We start from the raw sequence: 19,726 nt of genomic DNA, 5'->3' as shown, positions 1-19,726 counted from the left end.
AAATAAAGAGTGTTACTAAATAAATGTAAATGATGGATAAAATATCCGTTCAGCTTTGGTTGATTAGGAATATTGTATTTTCAAGAAGTCTATGTTGATCCATATATACTATTAAAAAGTGACCATTTTGATCAATTTATGTCATTTTTAACAAAACACTTGATTCACATAATTTCTTAAAATATAGTCATAATTTGTGTTTAAAAGGTATCTGATTTGTGTTAAAACTTTGTAGATAGATATCAAAATGTACATTTTTAAAAATACATGAATCAAAAAAGACATTTTGTAAGTACATTGACTAAAATAAAATAAAAGCTGATAAAATAAAAAATAAAAATGAATCCAAATTGAAGTTACAAAATTATTTAAACCAATAATTTTTTAACTATTGAGTAACGTATTCTTCTTGAACATTCAAAAGAATCCAACCAATTAATACGTGGATTAGTGATGGAAAAATATTCAATCCTCCTTCCAAATATGAAACTAACAAAGAAGAAGAAGAGGTTGGAAGAATTATAATATGCAAAACATCGTTAAATTATTTTTAACTGTATTTAATTATGGAATCTGAGATCCTAGATTTTCTTTCTAATAATAATAATCTCAATACAAATTTGACTTGAAAAATAATAGATTCTTGACAAACAAATAGAGTCAGGAAAGCCATGATGGGCTTTGCTTCTCATCAAAATGAACATGCTATTTGGTCCCACTTCAATTTTAAAATGATTATTATACATCCACTTCCCATGGTTCAATGAGTAAAATTCAATTATTTTAGAATTGTTTTTTTATTTCATTTTCTTTCAGACTAAATTATAATTTTAGTTTCCAACCTTTCATGTACACTCTCTTAAAAGAACACTTGCAACTTCCAATTTTTTTTTAATATCTTTATCGTTGTTACTTATATATTGATGAGGCGTTTACTGATTTGACTTGCTAGTTATGATTTGACCTAATTTGACTATTGAGTGTTAGCTAGCAAAACTTAATGAGGCATATAGACGACAATTCATATTTTGATTTAAAATAAGAAGGAACACTTAGTTATCATTATCGTAATAAACAAAAAGCAACGGGACGCGGCGTAAAGCATTATTTCTTTTCGAATCCAAAATGGGATGCGACACATTCACTATATTCTCATCTCTACACATACCTCAACATCAATGCTATTTTCAACCTCTTCTATAGTCACATTCGAGTGTTAGACAACACACCTTTTCCATGGATTATTGTCGTTTTCCAATGAAATTGCTGATAGAAAAATATCCGCATCATTACCTTCCACTCCACATTTGGGTTGGTGTTCTCTCTCCGTGTCATCGAAGGTCATTTCTTGATGAATTTTCTCAACACTTGCAAATATTTGAGGTCTAGTATAATCATACTCCAAAAGAGAAATTGGATATCATTGTTGTCCATTAAACATACTAGAGTAGAATCAATATCCAACTTATATTTCAATTATTATAATGTGGAACTCTAGCAACTAAAATTTTGCAAGTTTACATACTAGATTTCTCAAAGGATACATCAATGTTCTCGAAAGTAGGATACTCTTCAAACACATCCATTATAGCATGCTTCATGTCGTCCCATTTACCCTCATATTTTATGAATAGATACTTCTTGTCAATCCTTAAAAAAAAATCATACAAGTTAGAAAAAAATACAATTTCTGTAAAAAAATCTCACTCCTCGTCACTTAATCCTCACTCCTCGATATCCGCTACTCGATCCTCTCTACAGCTACTTGATTTTTACCAAGTCCTTGCCCTTTTTCTTTCCTCTCTGACGTACCACTAATAGTTACTCACTCGCTAGTGATCAAAATGCACATTCACACCCTCATATACACCCGTTCACTTAGTTACATTCAGGCGTCTCATACAAGGTAAAAAAAAAAAAAAAAAAAAAAAACTTGTAGGTGTACATTTACATACTTAAGACGTGCAATTGATAGTCAACAATGATCCAAATGTCTTCTTATCCTAACTGTTGATTTTTTTTCAAATATTGCAGGCGTGCTATAATAGGTTTTTTGGAGGGAACATAAGTGAATTTAAATATTTTGAGAGTAATTTTCAAATGGTGTGTCATGTTTGTTTTTTGTTAATAGAAAAATTACTTCACTTCTAATTAAAATAATTTGAAAGAATTGTGGAAATTGTGCCCAACTTTCCCTATTTGTGTATGTTAGTACAAGAGCATTAATTACAAAGTAGAAGGAACGTGGCGCAGACAAATATCGAGGAACAAGTATGTAATTGATAAGTATCGGGGAACGAGCACCACGTCTATTCCATCGAGCAACGAATATGTACTTAACGGTACAAAAGTCAGTAAGTATCGTGCATCGAGCATCGAGTGGCCTTCTCAACATACAAGCGTATGGGTGGATTTCAAGGGTGAATCGGTAAATTCACATGGTACTGACATAAGCAAAAGGCCGCTTTTCATATAATTTCCAACAATGGACCATTTTTCAATTAATCGGCATTCTTAAATTTGTGGGGAATAAAATTTTCAAAAAATAAGGATATTCAAACAAAAATGAATCATCGATAGGCCAAATTGTTTCTTATTTTATTTTATCACAAATATATACATATATATTCGGTTAACAATTTTCAAGAGATTATTTCTCTAATTGGATCCGACATTATTATCCCAAAAGAAAAGACCTATGTTTTAGAACTGAAGTCTAATATTCCCCAAATGACCTATTTTTTAGAGAACCAAAGTATTTCCCAAGATAAGTCCTCTATCCTTGTCTAATCATTACGAAGTTGCTCAACTTTCAAGTTAAAAGTTTTTTCATAACATTCTCTCTCCAAATTGTTTGCAGATTATTTTATTCAAGAAATTTCCTTAAATTGAACTGCATTTATCTTACTAGCTTAAGTTTTAGCTTTGCTTCTCATTATGTTTCAAGTGTACTTTCATCATTTCATTGAAAAGTCTTGTTTCCGTTTTAAAAAAACTAAACACAAAATATGAGAAAACCTTCGATAAAATGTATAATGTACCCATTATTATTATTGGGAATCAGCTCTCTGCTCGCTTTACTAAAAAGGACCATGGAGCAAAAGAACCATGTCTATTAAGTTTCACACACAACTAGACGACATTTGTGAAGAAAGACTTGGAGCTACCATATGGAGATGTGCTAACGCAAGGGACCTCAATAAACAAGTATAAGCCTTGACCACTCTAAATAGTGGAGGATTTAGTGGGGGGAAAATTGATGTCTCAAATACAAAACATCATGCTACAGTAAAAGAGCAAATGTGATCAAAATAATGGATTTAGCATAAATACCTGGATTGAGGAAAGGCAAGTTTGTAGTCAAGAAGGAAGCCTTTTCTAGCCTGCACTAATGGCACCTTGACACAGTAATATAGGTCTGAAATGTTGTCGCAAGAATTAAGGTGAGATTGTATTCAGTTTGAAGTCGCCTTTAACTGCTAATGTCATATGCTCAGGAAGACTTCTTAAGACAGTTGTCACATGGATTAGAGCCATATTTGCATGTTTTTCGATCAAACGACTCCCCAAAATGCTGAAGTAACATTTGTCTTCGACATTCATCCTGTGAAATTTCACCACAAATTCAGGAAGATGAGTTTACTTCAACAAATTAAAGTGTTTATATAACAAAACTAATGAAGCAGGAATTTTCACGGGGATGAATAAAGGATGTGTAATGGAGTTACTAACCTTAAGTTCACAGAACTGTTGCATTTTCTTTCCTTGAGACATTGACATCTTAAAACTTTCACTTTTAAATCCTTGACCATTGCGTAACATGCATACGACTCGGCTGAAATCCTTTTTTTGGTACAATACAATACATGAAGCAGGATAACCATCCCTTCCAGCTCTTCCTGATTCTTGATAATAGCTTTCTATTGATTTTGACATTGTATTGTGAATAACAAACCGCTGGACAAAAAGAAGTGAAATGGGAATTAATGATGTAAAAGAAATCAAACCAAGTTTCCAAGGCTACCATTTATACCGCTCTCAAGTCGACTTTTTCAGAAGAGATTAACACTAAAACATGATTGCGATCAAATTCCTTAACTTTCAGGAGAGAAAGGAAGCTGTGGTACATAATCCACTACTTTGGGAGAGCTAGAGAGAGGCGCATTGACACGGTACCTATTTTCATGGGGATTACATAGTAATTCATTCACTCATGAAATGGCAAAACCAAACTCTAAAATTGAGATTATGAAGGTGAATAATGCAGTCTTCAGTTTTCTTGCACTGGTGTTCATATTATAAACCAAAACCAAAATACAGCTCATGGAAATATATTCGAACTTTTCATCTAAGAAGAAAATCCAAGGAAATCAACGAAATGACAGTAGACAAAAATTTCCTCTTGAAATAAGTAATAAACTTCAAAATTATGACAAAAATGGATAACACGTTAAACTTATCATTTGAGATTGAAACAGGGCAGGCACACAGACATAGAACTCTAGATAACTACGAGTGGATTTATAAAGTAAATATCATTTCTCATGAAACAAAAATTATAGTTCGGCAGTGACCAGAAGTCTCAAACAATTGCACGCACATCACTTTAATAAATGAACTTACTGTACTTTGTACCTTTGGAGAATGAATTTCTTATTATTTAATTAGACAAAAGATACATATATATAGGTGAATGAGAAACCTTAGTCTAGGATATACAAAATTATGGTAAATGACAACTGTACATATTAATTTAAATATATATTATAACACCCCCTCAAGTTGGAGCAAATATGTCAATCATGCCTAGCTTATTGTATAGATAGCTTATTCTTGCTCCATGTACAGCTTTGGTAAAGATATCTCCCAACTGTTCTCCAATTTTCACATATCTTGTAGATATTAACCCTTCTTGTATTTTCTCGCGAACAAAGTGACAATCCACTTCAATATGTTTAGTTCATTCATGAAACACTAGATTAGATGCAGTGTGAAGTGCAGCCTGATTATCATACCATAATTTAGCTAACGCGGTAATACTGAAACCCATCTCAGATAAAAATTGGTGCATCCACACTATTTCACACACAGATTGTGCCATAGCTCTATATTATGACTCAATACTCAAACGAGAAACTACATTTTGTTTCTTACTTTTCCATGACACTAGGTTTCCTCCTACAAAGACACAATATCCAGAGGTCAATCTCCTATCCTCTCGAGATCCAGCCCAATCAGCATCTGAAAAACATTCAACTCTTGTATAAACATGATCTTTATATAAGATTCCACGTCCAGGTGCAGCTTTTAAATAACATAGAATTTGTTCTACTACAGCCCAATGATCCACTGTATGCAAGGACATAAACTAACTCACACTACTAAAAAAATAAGCAATATTTGGTCGTATCACTATTAAAAAGTTCAACTTTTCAACCGATCTTTTATATCTCTCAGGGTCTTTAAATAATTCTCCTTCTCTAGCAAGTTGCAAATTTGGTATCATCGAAGTATTGCATGGTTTGACTCCTAGTTTTCTAATCTCAAACAACAAATCAAGTACATATTTCCGTTGTGACAAATAAATATCTTTCTTGCTTCTCATTACTTCAATACGCAAGAAATACTTCAATTGTCCCAAATCTTTAGTATGAAATTGACCCTAAAGGAAAGTCTTGAGAGAAGATATACCTAATATATCATTTCCAGTGATAACAATAACATCAACATACACAACAAGCAAAGTAATACCATTGTCAAATCGTTGATAAAGTACAGAATGATCAAAAGCACTTTTCTTCATACCAAAACATTCAAGTGCTTGACAAAACTTACCAAACCATGCACGAGAACTTTATTTCAGTTCATACAAAGCTTTTCGAAGGTGACACACCTTATCACTCTCCCCATGAGCAACAAACCCAGGTAGTTGCTCCATTTAAACTTCCTCCTGAAGATCACCATGCAAAAAAGCATTCTTGATGTCAAGTTGATGCAAAGGCCAATTGTGAGTAGCAGTCATGGACAAAAATAGTCGAATGGAAGTTAATTTAGCAACAGGAGAAAATGTATTAGAATAATCAGTCCCATAGATAGGGCATAACCTTTGGCAACAAGACGAGCTTTTAACCGAGCCACTGTTCCATAAGGATTGGCTTTTATAGCAAACACCCATTTACATCCAATATCCTTTTTTCCTGCCGGATGCGAAACTAAATCCCAAGTATCATTATCATCTAAAGTAGTCGTCTCTCAATCATTGCACTGCGCCACCCAAAATGAGATAAAGCTTCGTGAACAAAGTGAGAAATAGAGATGGAATCAAGAGATGTACTAAAGGAATAGGTAGGCAAAGACAATCGGTTATACGGAACAAACGAAGAAATAAGGTAAGTACAAGTACGTTTACCATTTCGAAGGGCAATAGGTAGATCATCACTCAATCCGAATCAGATGTCGAAGAAGCCATCGTTGTAGGACATGTGTCTGAAGGTGGCTGTGGACGACGCCTGGAGTAAACTCGAGTGGCAAGTGGGCGAGAAGGAAAAGCAACAGAAGAAGGTTGAGTAAGAGATAATGTGTAAGATGTAATCTCATAGATAGAAAGATCATCCTCTTTTTTACAATTACTTGATGATAGGGTTGGCAGGTCGAGGATGAGGAGGGTATCCCCGCCTCGAAACCCGTGCCTTCAATTGGCGGGGACGAAGGCAGGGATGGAGGGAAATACCCCCCTCCCCCTCCCCCTCCACCTGTCTCTTATACACATCTAGATGTGTATAAGAGACAGCATTAGGAGAGACAAGATACCTGTAAAGAGTAGGACAATAACAACGATAACCCTTTTGAACACGCGAATAACCTAAGAAAATGCATTTAAAAGATTTTGGATCTAATGTGGTACAATGTGGACGAATATCCCAAGCAAAACAAACACAATCAAAGATCTTAGGGGCAATAGGAAACAAAAAATTTGTAGGAAAAAGAGTACGATGAGAAATCTCTCCATTGAGGACAAAGGAAGGCATTCTATTAATCAGGAAGCAAGCGGTTGACACGGCTTCAACCCAAAATTGTTGTGGAACATGCATTTGAAAGGATAAGATGCGGGCTATTTCAAAGAGGCGGTTGTTCTTTCTTTTAGCAACTCCATTTCGAGATGGAGTGTCTATACCAGAGGATTGATGAATGATGCCATGATCATACGAGTAAGATCTAAATACATGAGAGAAATATTCACCAGCATTATCAGTGCGCAAGGTTTTGATAGAGATATTAAATTGATTTCGAATTTCAGCATGAAAAAGCACAAAAATGAGACAATAACGCATAACGATTTTCATTAAATATAACCAATTCACACGAAAATAATTGTCAACAAAAGTAACAAAGTAATGAAAACTTGTTTGGGACACGACTGGACAAGGATCCCAAATATCAAAATGAACTAACTCAAATGGAGCATTGGCTCGTTTATGGACTCTAAGACTAGAACTAAGACGATGAAATTTAGCAAACTGGCATGAATCACAATTTAAAGACGACAAAGAACGAAATTCAGGATAAAGTTTCTTCAACATGGACAAAAAGGGATGGCCTAGACGACAATGAACTGCAAACGAGGATGTAACTCCAGAGTAGACTACAACTTTTGGTATCTAGTGGTCAAAATGTAAAGGCCCCTCGACTCATGTCCTCTACCAATAATCTTCTTCGTCATATGAACCTGAAACAAGCAATAACCAAGGAAAAACGAGACACAACAATTAAGGTTGTGTGTAAACTGGCTAATAGAAATTAAATTAAAAGACAATTGAGGCAAAGAAAGAGATGGGATGAGAGGAATAATGTCGGATCCAAGAACATAGGAGGTGGATCCATCTGCCAAAGTGACAGATAGGGATGAGGTAGGGGACAAAGGTATAGAAAATAAGTTAGAATTACCTATCATATAAGTGGTGGCACTTAAGTCTAGGACCCATTGGGTAGATGATGTAAGAAGGCATTTCAAATTACCTTTCTCAACAATGGTGGAAATAGGATTCGATGAAGAGGATGCCTGCAAGGATTCTTGAAATACTTGAAATTTAACAAAGTCGGCAGCAAAGATGTCGACCATATCACTGGTGGATGCTATCTGAACATGTTGAGATCGTTAAGCCTTGTACAACAGTTTTCGACAAGCACGTTTCATATGTCCTGGCTTACGACAATAGTGACAAACAATCTCCTGAGAGTCTTATTTTTCATTATCATAACTAGGCTTCTGAAAATTGTTGGTCATCCCTGGAGTAACCCGAGAGTTATTATTCTTGCTTATAAGAGCACTACTAGGTTGAGAAACAAACAAACCAGATTGAGAATTCTCAATACAAAGAACACGACTGAAGATCTCCTCTAATGATGGAATTTCGGAATTAGAAAGAATGTGTTTTAGCCATCCCAAATTCAGGTAAAAGTCCATTTAGAAATATCATAACAACCATCTTTCTTGCTGAGCTTGTTTAACTTTGACATCTAGGCTAAAAGGTAATAATAAGGCAAGTTCGACAACTGTCATCTTAAGCCTCATAAAGTAGCTTGTAACAGATTCTGCTTTCTATTCGGCTCGAAAGAATTGCATACAAACTTCAAACATTCAATAGACGTGTTAATGGAATTTCAAGAGTTTTTTAACAGAATTATAATGATTTATCGAACCAACAACCTCATTCTCAATGGAATTCTTAATCTGAAGATAAAGTCGAGCGTCATCACGAAGTCACCCTTTTTCTTATCATCTTGTGGTGGATTCTCAGTCACATGATCATCCATATCCGTCCTAAGTAAATAAAAGTGAATCGTGCAACGCCAATCATAGTAATTAGCTCCATTTAACTTATGTTCTGTTATCTTTGATGCTAAGGGAATTAAATTGCATACAATCATATGCTTCATCTTATCCATTAAGAACTAACACACGATTCCATCAGAATCGGAAGTAAGGTAAACCAAAGAGCAAAACAGCCCCAAAATTAGAACAAAATAGTCACAAACTCTAGGAACAAAAGGGAATTTTTCAGACAGCCTCACACTCGAGTAGATGTTGATAGAACCAGAGGCACAGATGGACCAGAAAAGACAACTCGAGACGAACCCAACTGATGAAAGTGGAGAATACGACTTCACGTGCTCCCACATGGCGACAGAGCAGAACCGACCTACTGGCGTGTGTACCTCACACACGGCTGTTTCTGGCGAAGGAAGACTAAGGCGGATGGCAACGACACTTCTACTGAGGTGAGCGATGTCAACAAATGGCCACTCGAAGTTGATGACCTAAACTCATACCCTAACTTTGTGACAACAAAGCCGTCAAACGAATATTCTAAACCCTAAGCGAATAATCCTCTGATACCATGTACTCTGTACTTTTGGAGAATGAATTTCTTGTTATTTAATTAGAAAAAGATATATATATAGATGAATGAGAAATTATAATCTAGGATATACAAAATTATGATAAAGGATGACTGTACATATTAATTTAAATATATATTATAACACTTACAACATCTGGCTTGTCTATCCCCATGCCAAAGGCAATTGTAGCGCAAACAATCTGGATATCCCCCACATGCCATTTCTTCTGTACCAAAACTCTTTGGCGAGCAGCTAAACCAGCATGATAATACGCTGTCTTGATTTTAAATTTTTTATTTAGAAATTCTGATACCTCCACACATTCACTTTTTGAAAGACAATATACAATTCCACATTGATTCTTGAAACGATCCATTATGAGCTGTCCAAGCTGCATCAGAGGCTCTTTTGTCTTATACACTACTTCGTACTTCAGGTTAGGCCTGTCAAAACTTCTTTCAAGGATGAGTGCATGCGGGATTCTTAAAGCTTTTAATACATCCTGCAGCATATAGATTGAAATGAGAAAAACCCATTTCATGCAAAACAGAAAAATGCCAGGCCTATGGGACCCTTGTTACCTCACGAACTGACTGTGTTGCTGTTGCAGTCAGTGCCATCACTGGGACATCAGGGAAATTTTGCTTAAGACATCCCAGATTTCGATAATCTGGGCGAAAGTCATGTCCCCACTGGCTGCATCATTGGAAAAACAGAAAACAGTTAATGGCATGATTTTCAAGGTAAACTTATCCGATTTACCTATCCCACCACATTTGGGTAACCCATTTAAGAAGTTTTCTCCCATTTATCTGCCAGTTGTCTCCTCGACTTTCACACAACCTCCACCAATTGTTATAATACTTCACAAAACAGGTACGATTAGCAAAAACCTATTATACAGATTGTCATGCTTCCTCATGTAAACAGATTACTGATAGTCTTTGATGAAAAAGAGATAAGGAAAAGAACTCAAAGTTTACATGGAAACCCCTAAACCAGGGAGAAAAAAACCACAATAGAGACTGATTTTTTATTATTGATTGATACACAAAGTACAAGAGAACAGGCCAAATAAATAAACAATGTGAAGCCCTAGGGTACATAAAATTACTAAAATATCCCTGGGGTAAAATGCTATTTTCCGACACTCCCCCTCAAGTTGGGGCGTAAATATTAATAAGGTCCAACTTGCTAACACAATAATCAAAGCTTTGTCTGAGCAACCCCTTTGTGAGCACATCTGCAACTTGCTGATTTGAGGGAACATAAGGAATGCATATACTTCCATTGTCTAGTCTTTCCTTGATGAAATGTATGTCAATCTCAACGTGTTTTGTTCTGTCATGCTGAACTGGATTATGTGCAATGCCCAGATGTTGACTTTCTATCAACAACAAACCCTGCCCAGTCAGAATCAGTGTAAACTTCAACGCAATGTTTATCAGACTTCTTGAACATTAAACCCTTACCAGGTGTTCCCTTCAAATATCGTAGGATGCGTTCAACTGTTGTCATGTGTTCCTCATAAGGAGCTTGCATAAACTGACTGACAATACTAACAGCGTAAAATATCGGGTCTCGTGTGAGATAAGTAGATCAATTTCCCAACTAACCGCTGATATCTTTCTTTGTTGACAGGAACACTGTTACCTATATTACTAAGCTTTGAATTATATTCAACTGGGGTGTCAACAGGTTTGCACCCAGTCATTCCCGTTTCCTTTAGTAGGTCAATAGTGTATTTCCGTTGGGACACTGAAATCTCATCCTTTGATCAAGCTACTTCCATTCCGAGGAAATATCTTAACTTCCCAAGGTCTTTAATCTCGAATTCTTTGGCCATCTTTACTTTAAGTCTCATAATTTCATCATCATCATCACCAGAAAGCACAATATCGTGACAATCACATAAGAACTGGCAACCTTCCCTGAAGTTGACTTCTTTGTAAACAGTGTGTGATCTGAGTGCCCTTGGGTATATCCTTGTCCTTTGACAAAGGTGGTAAATTTGTCAAACCAGGCCCTCGAAGACTGTTTCAACCCATATAGAGACTTCCTCGATCGGCATACCCGGTGTTTGAATTGATCTTCAAATCCAGGGGAGGACTCATGTAGACTTCCTATTCAAGTTCTCCATTGAAAAATGTATTCTTTAAATCCAGTTGATGAAGGGGCCTATCTTTGTTTACTGCAACTGACAGTAATATCCGGATAGTATTAAGCTTAGCTACGGGAGAGAATGTCTCAGAGTAATCTACACCAAAGGTTTGAGTAAAGCCTTTGGCAACCAACCTGGCCTTGTATCGGTCAATCGTTCCATTAGAAGTATACTTTATAGTAAAGACCCATTTGCACCCAACCGTCTTGTGCCCTTTGGGTGGGGTCACCTGATCCCACGTTCCGTTTTTCTCAAGTGCCCTCGTCTCCTCCATGACGGCAACCTTACATTTAGGAGTTTCCATTGCAGCCTATATGCTACTCGGTATCATCCCCGTATCTAGACTGGTGGTAAAGGCCCTAAACTCGAGTGACAGGTTACTGTACGTCATGTGACTGTGCATAGGGTACTTCGTACATGATCGAGTGCCTTTCCTCAAGGCTATCGGGAGATCGAGGGATGCATCATGCTCTTCCATACTGTCAAGTTTCCCACTGTGATCGATAGTCTCCTCAGGGGTTACACCTTCAGAGGTCCCCTTCAAATCATCATCTCTAGTATCATTCTCATTTTCCGGAACTGTTTCTTGATCACTATTCACAGTTGTCTCTCCATTTGCCATAGTGGAGCTGTCAGCATCTTTTTCTCCTTTTTCCTCTCTGCAACCATTAGTCTCAGCACAAGTATCAATATCATTAATTTCAGGAATACATGTACCTAATACTGGGTCTGACTCAGGGGTCGGAGCCAGAGATTCGACAGGTGCACTGTTTCCTTCCTGAGATTCTTCCTATAGTATGTTATCCATGGGACTTGGTTGGTAGGGAGGACAGGGCCGACATGTTCAGGAATTGGAGATGACTCTAAGGGAACTGCATACGTGGACCAGTTAGTCTCTTCACTAGAGTTCTCCCCCTGAAGATGGCTAATGGGAAAGAATGGTTGGTCCTCAAGAAAGGTGACATCCATGGAAACAAAATATTTGCGAGATGACGGGTGATAACATTTATACCCACGCCAATGGAGGGGATACCCAACAAAGACACATTTTTTAGCAAGGGGGTGAATTTCGTACGATCTGGATCATGAGAATGAACAAAGGCAACACAACCCAATACCCGAAGCGGAACATCTAAGATTAAACGAGTAGTTGGATATGACTCTTTAAAACAATCTAACGGATTTTGAAAGTTGAGGACTCGAAAGGGCATTCGGTTGATTAAGTGAGCGGCAATAAGAATAGCATCCCCCCATAGGTAAGATAGGAGTGATGTGGATAGCATTAAGGAATGGGCGACTTCCATCAAATGACGATTTTTCCTCTCGGCTATCCCATTTTGCTGGGGAGTGTACGCACACGAACTTTGGTGGATAATCCCTTTAGAGGTGACGAAGTCCCGGAAAGAGGTGTTAAAGAATTCCCGCCCATTGTCACTTCTCAGAATACCAATCTTTGCATTAAATTGGGTTTCCACAATAGCATAGAATTGCTGGAATACAGACGACACCTCAGACTTATCAATGAGAAAAAAGACCCAAGTAAGCCGAGTGTGATCGTCTATAAAGGTGACAAACCAACGTTTCCCTGTGGAGGTAGTGGTTGATGAAGGACCCCAGACATCACTATGAACTAAGGTGAAGGGTCTGGATGGTTTGTAGGGCTGAGAGTGAAAAGAGACACGACTCTATTTGGCACGAATACAAACATCACAGTTTAAAGAAGATATATTAATATTGCGAAATAAATGTGGAAACAAATATTTCATGTATTGAAAGTTTGGATGTCCTAAGCAATAATGCCATAACAAAAAGTCATTCTCAGAAGTAGAAATATTTAAAGAAACGAGACGAGTCCTATAATCATTCCTAGAGGAAGCATCATCAGTCAGGAAGTAGAGCCTCATATCGTGCCGGGCAGTGTCAATCGTCATCCCCAAGCTCAGATCCTGAAATAAAATAGAGTCAGATGAAAAAATTGTCTGACAACTCAGATCTCTTGTAATTTTTCTGATAGATAATAAATTATATGATATCTTAGGAACATGCAGTACATCCCGCAGTACCAAACCCTCAAACGAAGACAAATGTTCTTTCCCTGCAATAGGGGCAAATGACCTATCTGCGATTCTAATCCGTTCATTACCAGCACTCGGACAGTATGAAAGAAATTTGAGCCAGTAAGATGATATGTAGCCCCTGAGTCAATAATCCAGGGTTTTTAACCATTAATACTAATAAGGCCAAAAGACTGAATCATACCTGACTATACGATGGCACTGACCCCAACTGTACTCAGGTTGGTCTTACTGTCTGCTGGGGATTGGTGCTGAGGATTCTCATTCGCTGAGTCACTCACAAGGACACGACCAGGGTTTGATTTGTCATGTGATTGGCGACATTTACTATTCGAAGGTCGTCCATGTAGCTTCCAACACTAGTCTTTTGTATTCCACGGCTTTTTACAGTGCTCATAGACAAGAGTGGACTTCTTATCGCCGTCAGACCTGGAGGGCTTAGTGGCAAAGGCAACAACATCAGTAGAGATAATTACTAGATTATTCATTGCACTTGACATGTCTTCCTCCAGACGTATTTCTGAGCAAACTTCCATGACAGAAGGTATAGGACATTGCCCCAAAATCTGATTCCAAATGGCATCGATAATTTAGCCCAAGTCATAGACACGATCAACTTCCTCAATTTTTGCATAATGAGCTCCATCATGAGCACACTTCCAAACTATTCCCCTACATAGATCCATCTCTTGCCACAAAAGAGACATTTTATTGAAATAGGACGTTACGCCCATAGTTCCCTGCTTGCATTCGTGGGCCTGTTTCCGTAACGTATAGAGTCAGGACGCATTCTGCCTTTTTGAATAAAATTGTTGCACAGCATCCCAAATATCTTTGGCTGTTGCAACATAGAGTAACAGTCTACCAATTTGGGATTCCATACTATTAATCAGAACATATCTCAACAGCGAGTCTTCCCATTTCCAAATACGTTCCTAAGGGTCTCCTGGTACAGGCTTAGGTATCTCTCCAGTCAAGTACCCAAATTTATGACGTCCTCCCAAGGCCATTCTGATGGATTGAGATCAAGAAAAATAGTTCTGGCCATTCAGCTTTTCTCTAGTAATAAATCCTGGAGAATTTCCTATGGATCCAGACAGAATATTTGTAGTGGGTAAAATAGGGAAAGAATTTACCGGGTTCTCAAAATATATTGGTATGTTGGCAGAGAATTCTGGTTGGACTGGTTGAGAATTCGTCCCAAGAATCATTCCGAAATCTGTAATCTGCTATTGGAGATGGGCAAAACGTCGTTGGAGATCATTCGGGCCATGAGCCATTGTAGCAGCTGAAATACCTCGATCGCCCGTGGACCTTCGGTCCAGATTTAGGGAACTGAAGCCGGCTGCTGGATTGAAGGTCGAATCGGTCGGTTGCACCATCGGAGGAGAAGAACTCATAACCGCGCGTGGATTGTTGAGCTGTTTGCTGTGCAGAATCGGCTGTCTGCGCATTCGGGAAGGAGACCAACACGCAATGATCAGCCGAATTCAGGGGCTGCACCATTTGCACGTAGGACGACTCGACCGACTGAGGCGCTACGAATTAGGTCTGCTGTTGCGCTGGATTCGCCGCCGACTGCTGCACCAGGACCGCCGCTAGTTGCCTCTGGAACACCGCAGCCTGCTGGGTTGGTTCGACTGGTGCTGGGTCGGCTAGGGTTGAGATCTGGCACTGATTGAAGAATTTGGGGCAGTGCGGCTTGGAGATAATGTTCGACGGCTTCTCGTATGGCCGCGGTGATATCGGCATTTACGGCTCCACCAATTCCAATGGAGGTTGTTGATGGAGACTCTGGTCTATTCTCATCGATGACGGCTAGGGTTTCGTCACCATACTCTGATACCATGATGAAAAAGAGAGAAGGAAAAGAACTCAAAGTTTACATGAAAAACCCTAAACCAGGGAGAAAAAACCACAATAGAGACTGATTTTTTATTATTGATTGATACACAAAGTACAAGTGAACGGACTAAATATATAGACAATGGGAAGCCCTGGGGTATATAAATTACTAAAATATCCCTAGGGTAAAATACTATTTTTCAAGTCTTAAAAATGGAATAACCAATAACCAATTTGATTGATGTTCATATGTTCGTTGGTTCAGTTATTCGAACTGCTTTCTTTTTTTCTTTTCTTTTTTTTTCTTTTTGATACTAGTGCTTCTTCAAAACTGGATGGAGTGCAGCTCTGGGAAGGAAACAGCCCCAAGAAAGTCGCATTCTTCTTATTGTCCCTAGCTCACAGTAGTAGTCTCAACACTATAGAGAGAATGCGAAGAAGACACCAAACTTAGCCATCTCTCTCAACTTTTCTCTCCTTTGCAATTGAAGTTCTGAAAACAGTAACCACCTTTTCCTCCATTGCCATTTCGCCTATGTGGGTTGGATTTCTATCTTGAATCTCTTCAATATGGTCCGGTACCCTCCTAAAGATGGTAATGCTTGCTTTTTTGAATTTCGTCCGGTTGGTGGTTTAAGGAGAAAGCTAGAATTTTGAAGTGCAACACGAGTAGAGCCCTCTTTGGTCGATCTGGAAAGAAAGGAATACTCGATTGTTCTAAAGATAAGTCCTCTTAAAATAACTTTCTTTTTTTTTCTTTTTTTTAAATGTATAGTTAACAGCCTCTACATGCACTGTGCTTTACCCAATTCTTTTTGTAATACATAATGTTATCTCATTAATTGAGATTGACAGTCTTTCTTCCTCAAACCTTTGGTTTAGGCTCAGGGACCCCCCATCCCTAAGGCCTTTAGGCTGTATTCTCCTCTTTTGATTTAATATATTTTGACAGTTTGTCTTGTGTTCCATATTAAAAAGACCAATAATAATTTTTTAAATTAAAAAAAAAAAAAAAAGGGATGGACTGACTATTGCTTAAATTAGGGTGTCATCTATATCCCAAGACTTATAAGCTATCTAATTCCTCAAAAAGTTAACAAATTAAACAAAGAACATGTCATACCTTACACAGTGTGCTTCATCAACAACAAAACCCGCAAGTTGTTTCTGTCATTACATTTTAAACTTAACATTATTTGTAATAGAAAATTTTTTTAATTCTGCATTAATTTAGCAAGTTCTAACAGGTCACCTTCATATGCATGAATCTAAGAGTCTCCAAAAATGACTGAGTCGCTATTCTCTCAGGAGTCACATACAAGAGCTTGCATGAAGGTTTATCTTTCCTACAAATGAGAGAAGAAAACGCAACATCAAAATATGCTCAAGGAGTATCAAAAAGTTCTGAAACTTTCCACGTATAATTGCTTAAAGCTGAAAACATTAAAATGGGTATCCCAGTAGAGTAGTATTCATATCATTCTCCCAGAGATAAGAAATGGCTTTCTGAATACTATACATCATATACATTATAGAAATATGGACATAAGATCACTAAACTTAAGACATCAACAAATATCACGCCTAGAGAAAGAAGTAAACCTTGCCTCAATTCTTGTAGGACAACAGCTGCTTGAGAAGAAGTTTGTTGAGAATTTAAAAACGTTGATGGAATTCCAAACTTGAGGTTTAATGTGATTATCTGATCTTGAATTAAGGAGAGGAGGGGAGATATGACAACGGTAACACCTGGTTGAACTGTTGCAGGCAGCTGTACATAGTGAAGTAGATGTAAAAATATGAAGCGAGTTTAAAAAGCCATGCATATGATCAACCAAAAAAATGTTCAAAATTCCTCTTCAGTATTCAAAACTCATAACAAACAAAATATATATAAGAATATATTTACAAAGCAAAAAATGACTCTGGATAATGCACACAAGGTGGATGACACTAGTCTACAACATTCCACACCACAGGCATTGATGTATTGGATAATTGAGAACAAAGTAGCAGTCAGAGGCTTTTAGGATCATGGCAGCCAAACTTGGTAACATGAAAGGATTTTCAAGAAATAAGATAGATAAAAGTCATCGGGAACAAATAAATCCTGACTACTTAAACTCTAGCACACTTTCATATAAATAAAAAGAGAAAGTGAATGAACTATAAACTTAAATAAAGATATGATGATGAAGAGTATTCGATATGACTGGCAATAAATGCCTCAGCTGAAATGTAATTCACACATTTGATTAACCATCAATCTCTATGCTTGTCTTCAAATTGTGTAGGAAAGTAAGAGAAAAATGATGACCTGGTAACATAAGCTTTTGCCTCCTCCAGTTGGCATAAGTATAAAACAATCTTGCTTTGATGCAGCTGCTTTACAAGCCTCATGTTGCAGAGGTCGGAATGCTTTGTTTCCAAAAATAACAACATTTGCCAATTCAAAATCATCCAAAGTTTGTAACTCTTCATAAGTAAGAGTCTTGTGTCCTGCCCCTGATGTTCTAGAGGGCTGTCTTTCGCCTGGACTTGAAGAAACTGAACCCCGAGTGGTGCTGCTTTTGCAATCCTTCAACATAACTTATTAAATAAGTATTTCAAATAAGCTAAAAGTTTCACTATCACCAAAGACCAAACAAGTTAAAATGATTCCTCAATTTAAAATAAAATAAATAAAAATATCGTGTTTAGGTCATGCATTTACTTACTTCAATGCATGGAGTAAATAATTGTGGCCATTAAAGTTGCTTTCATATTTAAAATGCTAAAAAATTTCATGAAAATATAACGAAAATTAGTCATCAATATAGCCATCAAAGAGGCTTACCCTTGATCTTGAAGAATATTTACTTGAAGTGAGTATAGAAATAGCCTGATCGGAACAATAAGAGATGGTAGAATCGAGATTTCTCTTATTTGAAGCGTTGAAGTCTACATCATCATCACTTTCACTGGAAGAATCAATATTAACCAAATTTGGTTTTTCCTCAGCTTCAGATGAATCCTCTATGATATTGATTGGGCATTCTCTGTTGTGAGCATCCTGAACTCCATCTTTTTCCTGGACATTTTCATCCAGGATAATATCTAAAGTGCCACAAGCTTCCGACTCCATTGCCTGTAAATCATCCCATTCCTCATTGTCTTGAGCGGACTCCGCAAGAGCCGCCAAAAAATCATCTCCACAATGCTCAACAGAGACAAATTCCTTTCCATCATCACCTGAACAAAGAAGCGGATACATAAACAAATAATTAACAATGCCAACTATTTTACTTTGATATCTCGATTAGAAGAGCTATTTGTACTCTTTACTGGTCAATAAATCTAATAACATTATCCCGCCCGTTAATCCGTCAGATTACCTTTCAACGTATACCATGTAAGCAAATTTTAAAACCAATTCAATTGTTTTAGAACGGTTTATATGATCCATCAACAGAACAATGGTTAATGATTTACACTGAATGCCATGTCGATGTAACCATATTCTCACTCAAACTATCCACCAATTCCGGACAAATTCGGGAAAGAAAAAAAAAACTGAACGAATACGAACAATTACAGTTCCTCTAGTCAATCCATAACTATTAAACTATGTTTATGACATTTCCAAATCCAGATTTCTACAGTGCACGTCTAAAAATCATGAAATATGGATTAAACGATGTTCCATTGTCCTCATTCCAGTAACGAAATAGTTATACAGATGAAACTGAAGTGCAAATTTAGGGTTCGGAAATGTGTGAAGATGAAAGAAAGTACCATAAAGATTGATTATGCGGTCCAAGCAGGCTTTCGCCGATTCTTCGTCGAAACCGAGTTCAGCGGCCAAGCTTAGCAACCGAACTCTCTCCAATTCCAAGTCGTGACCGCCCATTTTTCTGAGTTCTGTGGAAGCTTCGTTCCTCCCGCGCAAAATTGTGTTTAAAGCGTGTTTTTTTTCCCTTTTGGGAAAAAAAATCCTTTGAATTTTGAACCTAGAAGAATCGTACCTAAATTTCGAGATATTATAGTTTAGTAGTTAACTTTTGAGTTTTTGTTTCAAATATTGCATTTACAATTTATCTCATAACCCGAATTATCCAATCCAAAATATAAAGGTTGGATTGGATAAATATTTTTTTCTAGAATTGATGATATTATTATATAATAACAATGAGGATCCCACAGCCCAGAATCAAGACAACAAAGCACAAGCAGAGCAACAATACGCAAACAAAACTAACAAGGT

General features: G+C 37.2%; 1 protein-coding gene across 8 annotated transcripts; it reads right to left on the bottom strand.

The window, feature by feature from the left end:
* Nucleotides 1-1,093: 1,093 nt before the first annotated feature.
* On the bottom strand, nucleotides 1,094-19,464 carry LOC120080233 (ATP-dependent DNA helicase Q-like 1). Of its 8 annotated transcripts, XR_005482448.1 has the most exons (11): nucleotides 19,258-19,464; nucleotides 18,320-18,714; nucleotides 17,801-18,061; nucleotides 17,091-17,254; nucleotides 16,736-16,829; nucleotides 16,607-16,650; nucleotides 9,984-10,098; nucleotides 9,551-9,904; nucleotides 6,410-6,509; nucleotides 6,105-6,264; nucleotides 5,836-5,950 (listed from the first exon to the last, which is right to left on the bottom strand). XR_005482448.1 is itself a non-coding variant. In XM_039034815.1 (10 exons), exons 1-10 carry the CDS (start codon nucleotides 19,370-19,372, stop codon nucleotides 3,494-3,496), a joined length of 1,878 nt encoding a protein of 625 aa, XP_038890743.1. In that variant the 5' UTR covers nucleotides 19,373-19,462; the 3' UTR covers nucleotides 1,094-3,493. The 8 variants fall into 8 exon arrangements, 5 of the variants coding, with proteins under 5 accessions (XP_038890743.1, XP_038890742.1, XP_038890744.1 ...); XM_039034815.1 differs by lacking the exons at nucleotides 5,836-5,950; nucleotides 6,105-6,264; nucleotides 6,410-6,509 and adding exons at nucleotides 1,094-3,604; nucleotides 3,733-3,957 and having other exon boundaries at nucleotides 16,736-16,824; nucleotides 17,086-17,254; nucleotides 19,258-19,462; XM_039034814.1 differs by lacking the exons at nucleotides 5,836-5,950; nucleotides 6,105-6,264; nucleotides 6,410-6,509 and adding exons at nucleotides 1,094-3,604; nucleotides 3,733-3,957 and having other exon boundaries at nucleotides 19,258-19,462.
* Between the last annotated feature and the right edge of the window lie 262 nt (nucleotides 19,465-19,726).

Source organism: Benincasa hispida, chromosome 6 (genome assembly GCF_009727055.1).
Source record: "Benincasa hispida cultivar B227 chromosome 6, ASM972705v1, whole genome shotgun sequence".
Lineage (NCBI taxonomy): Eukaryota > Viridiplantae > Streptophyta > Magnoliopsida > Cucurbitales > Cucurbitaceae > Benincasa > Benincasa hispida.
This window is presented reverse-complemented; position numbering and strand designations above follow the sequence as displayed.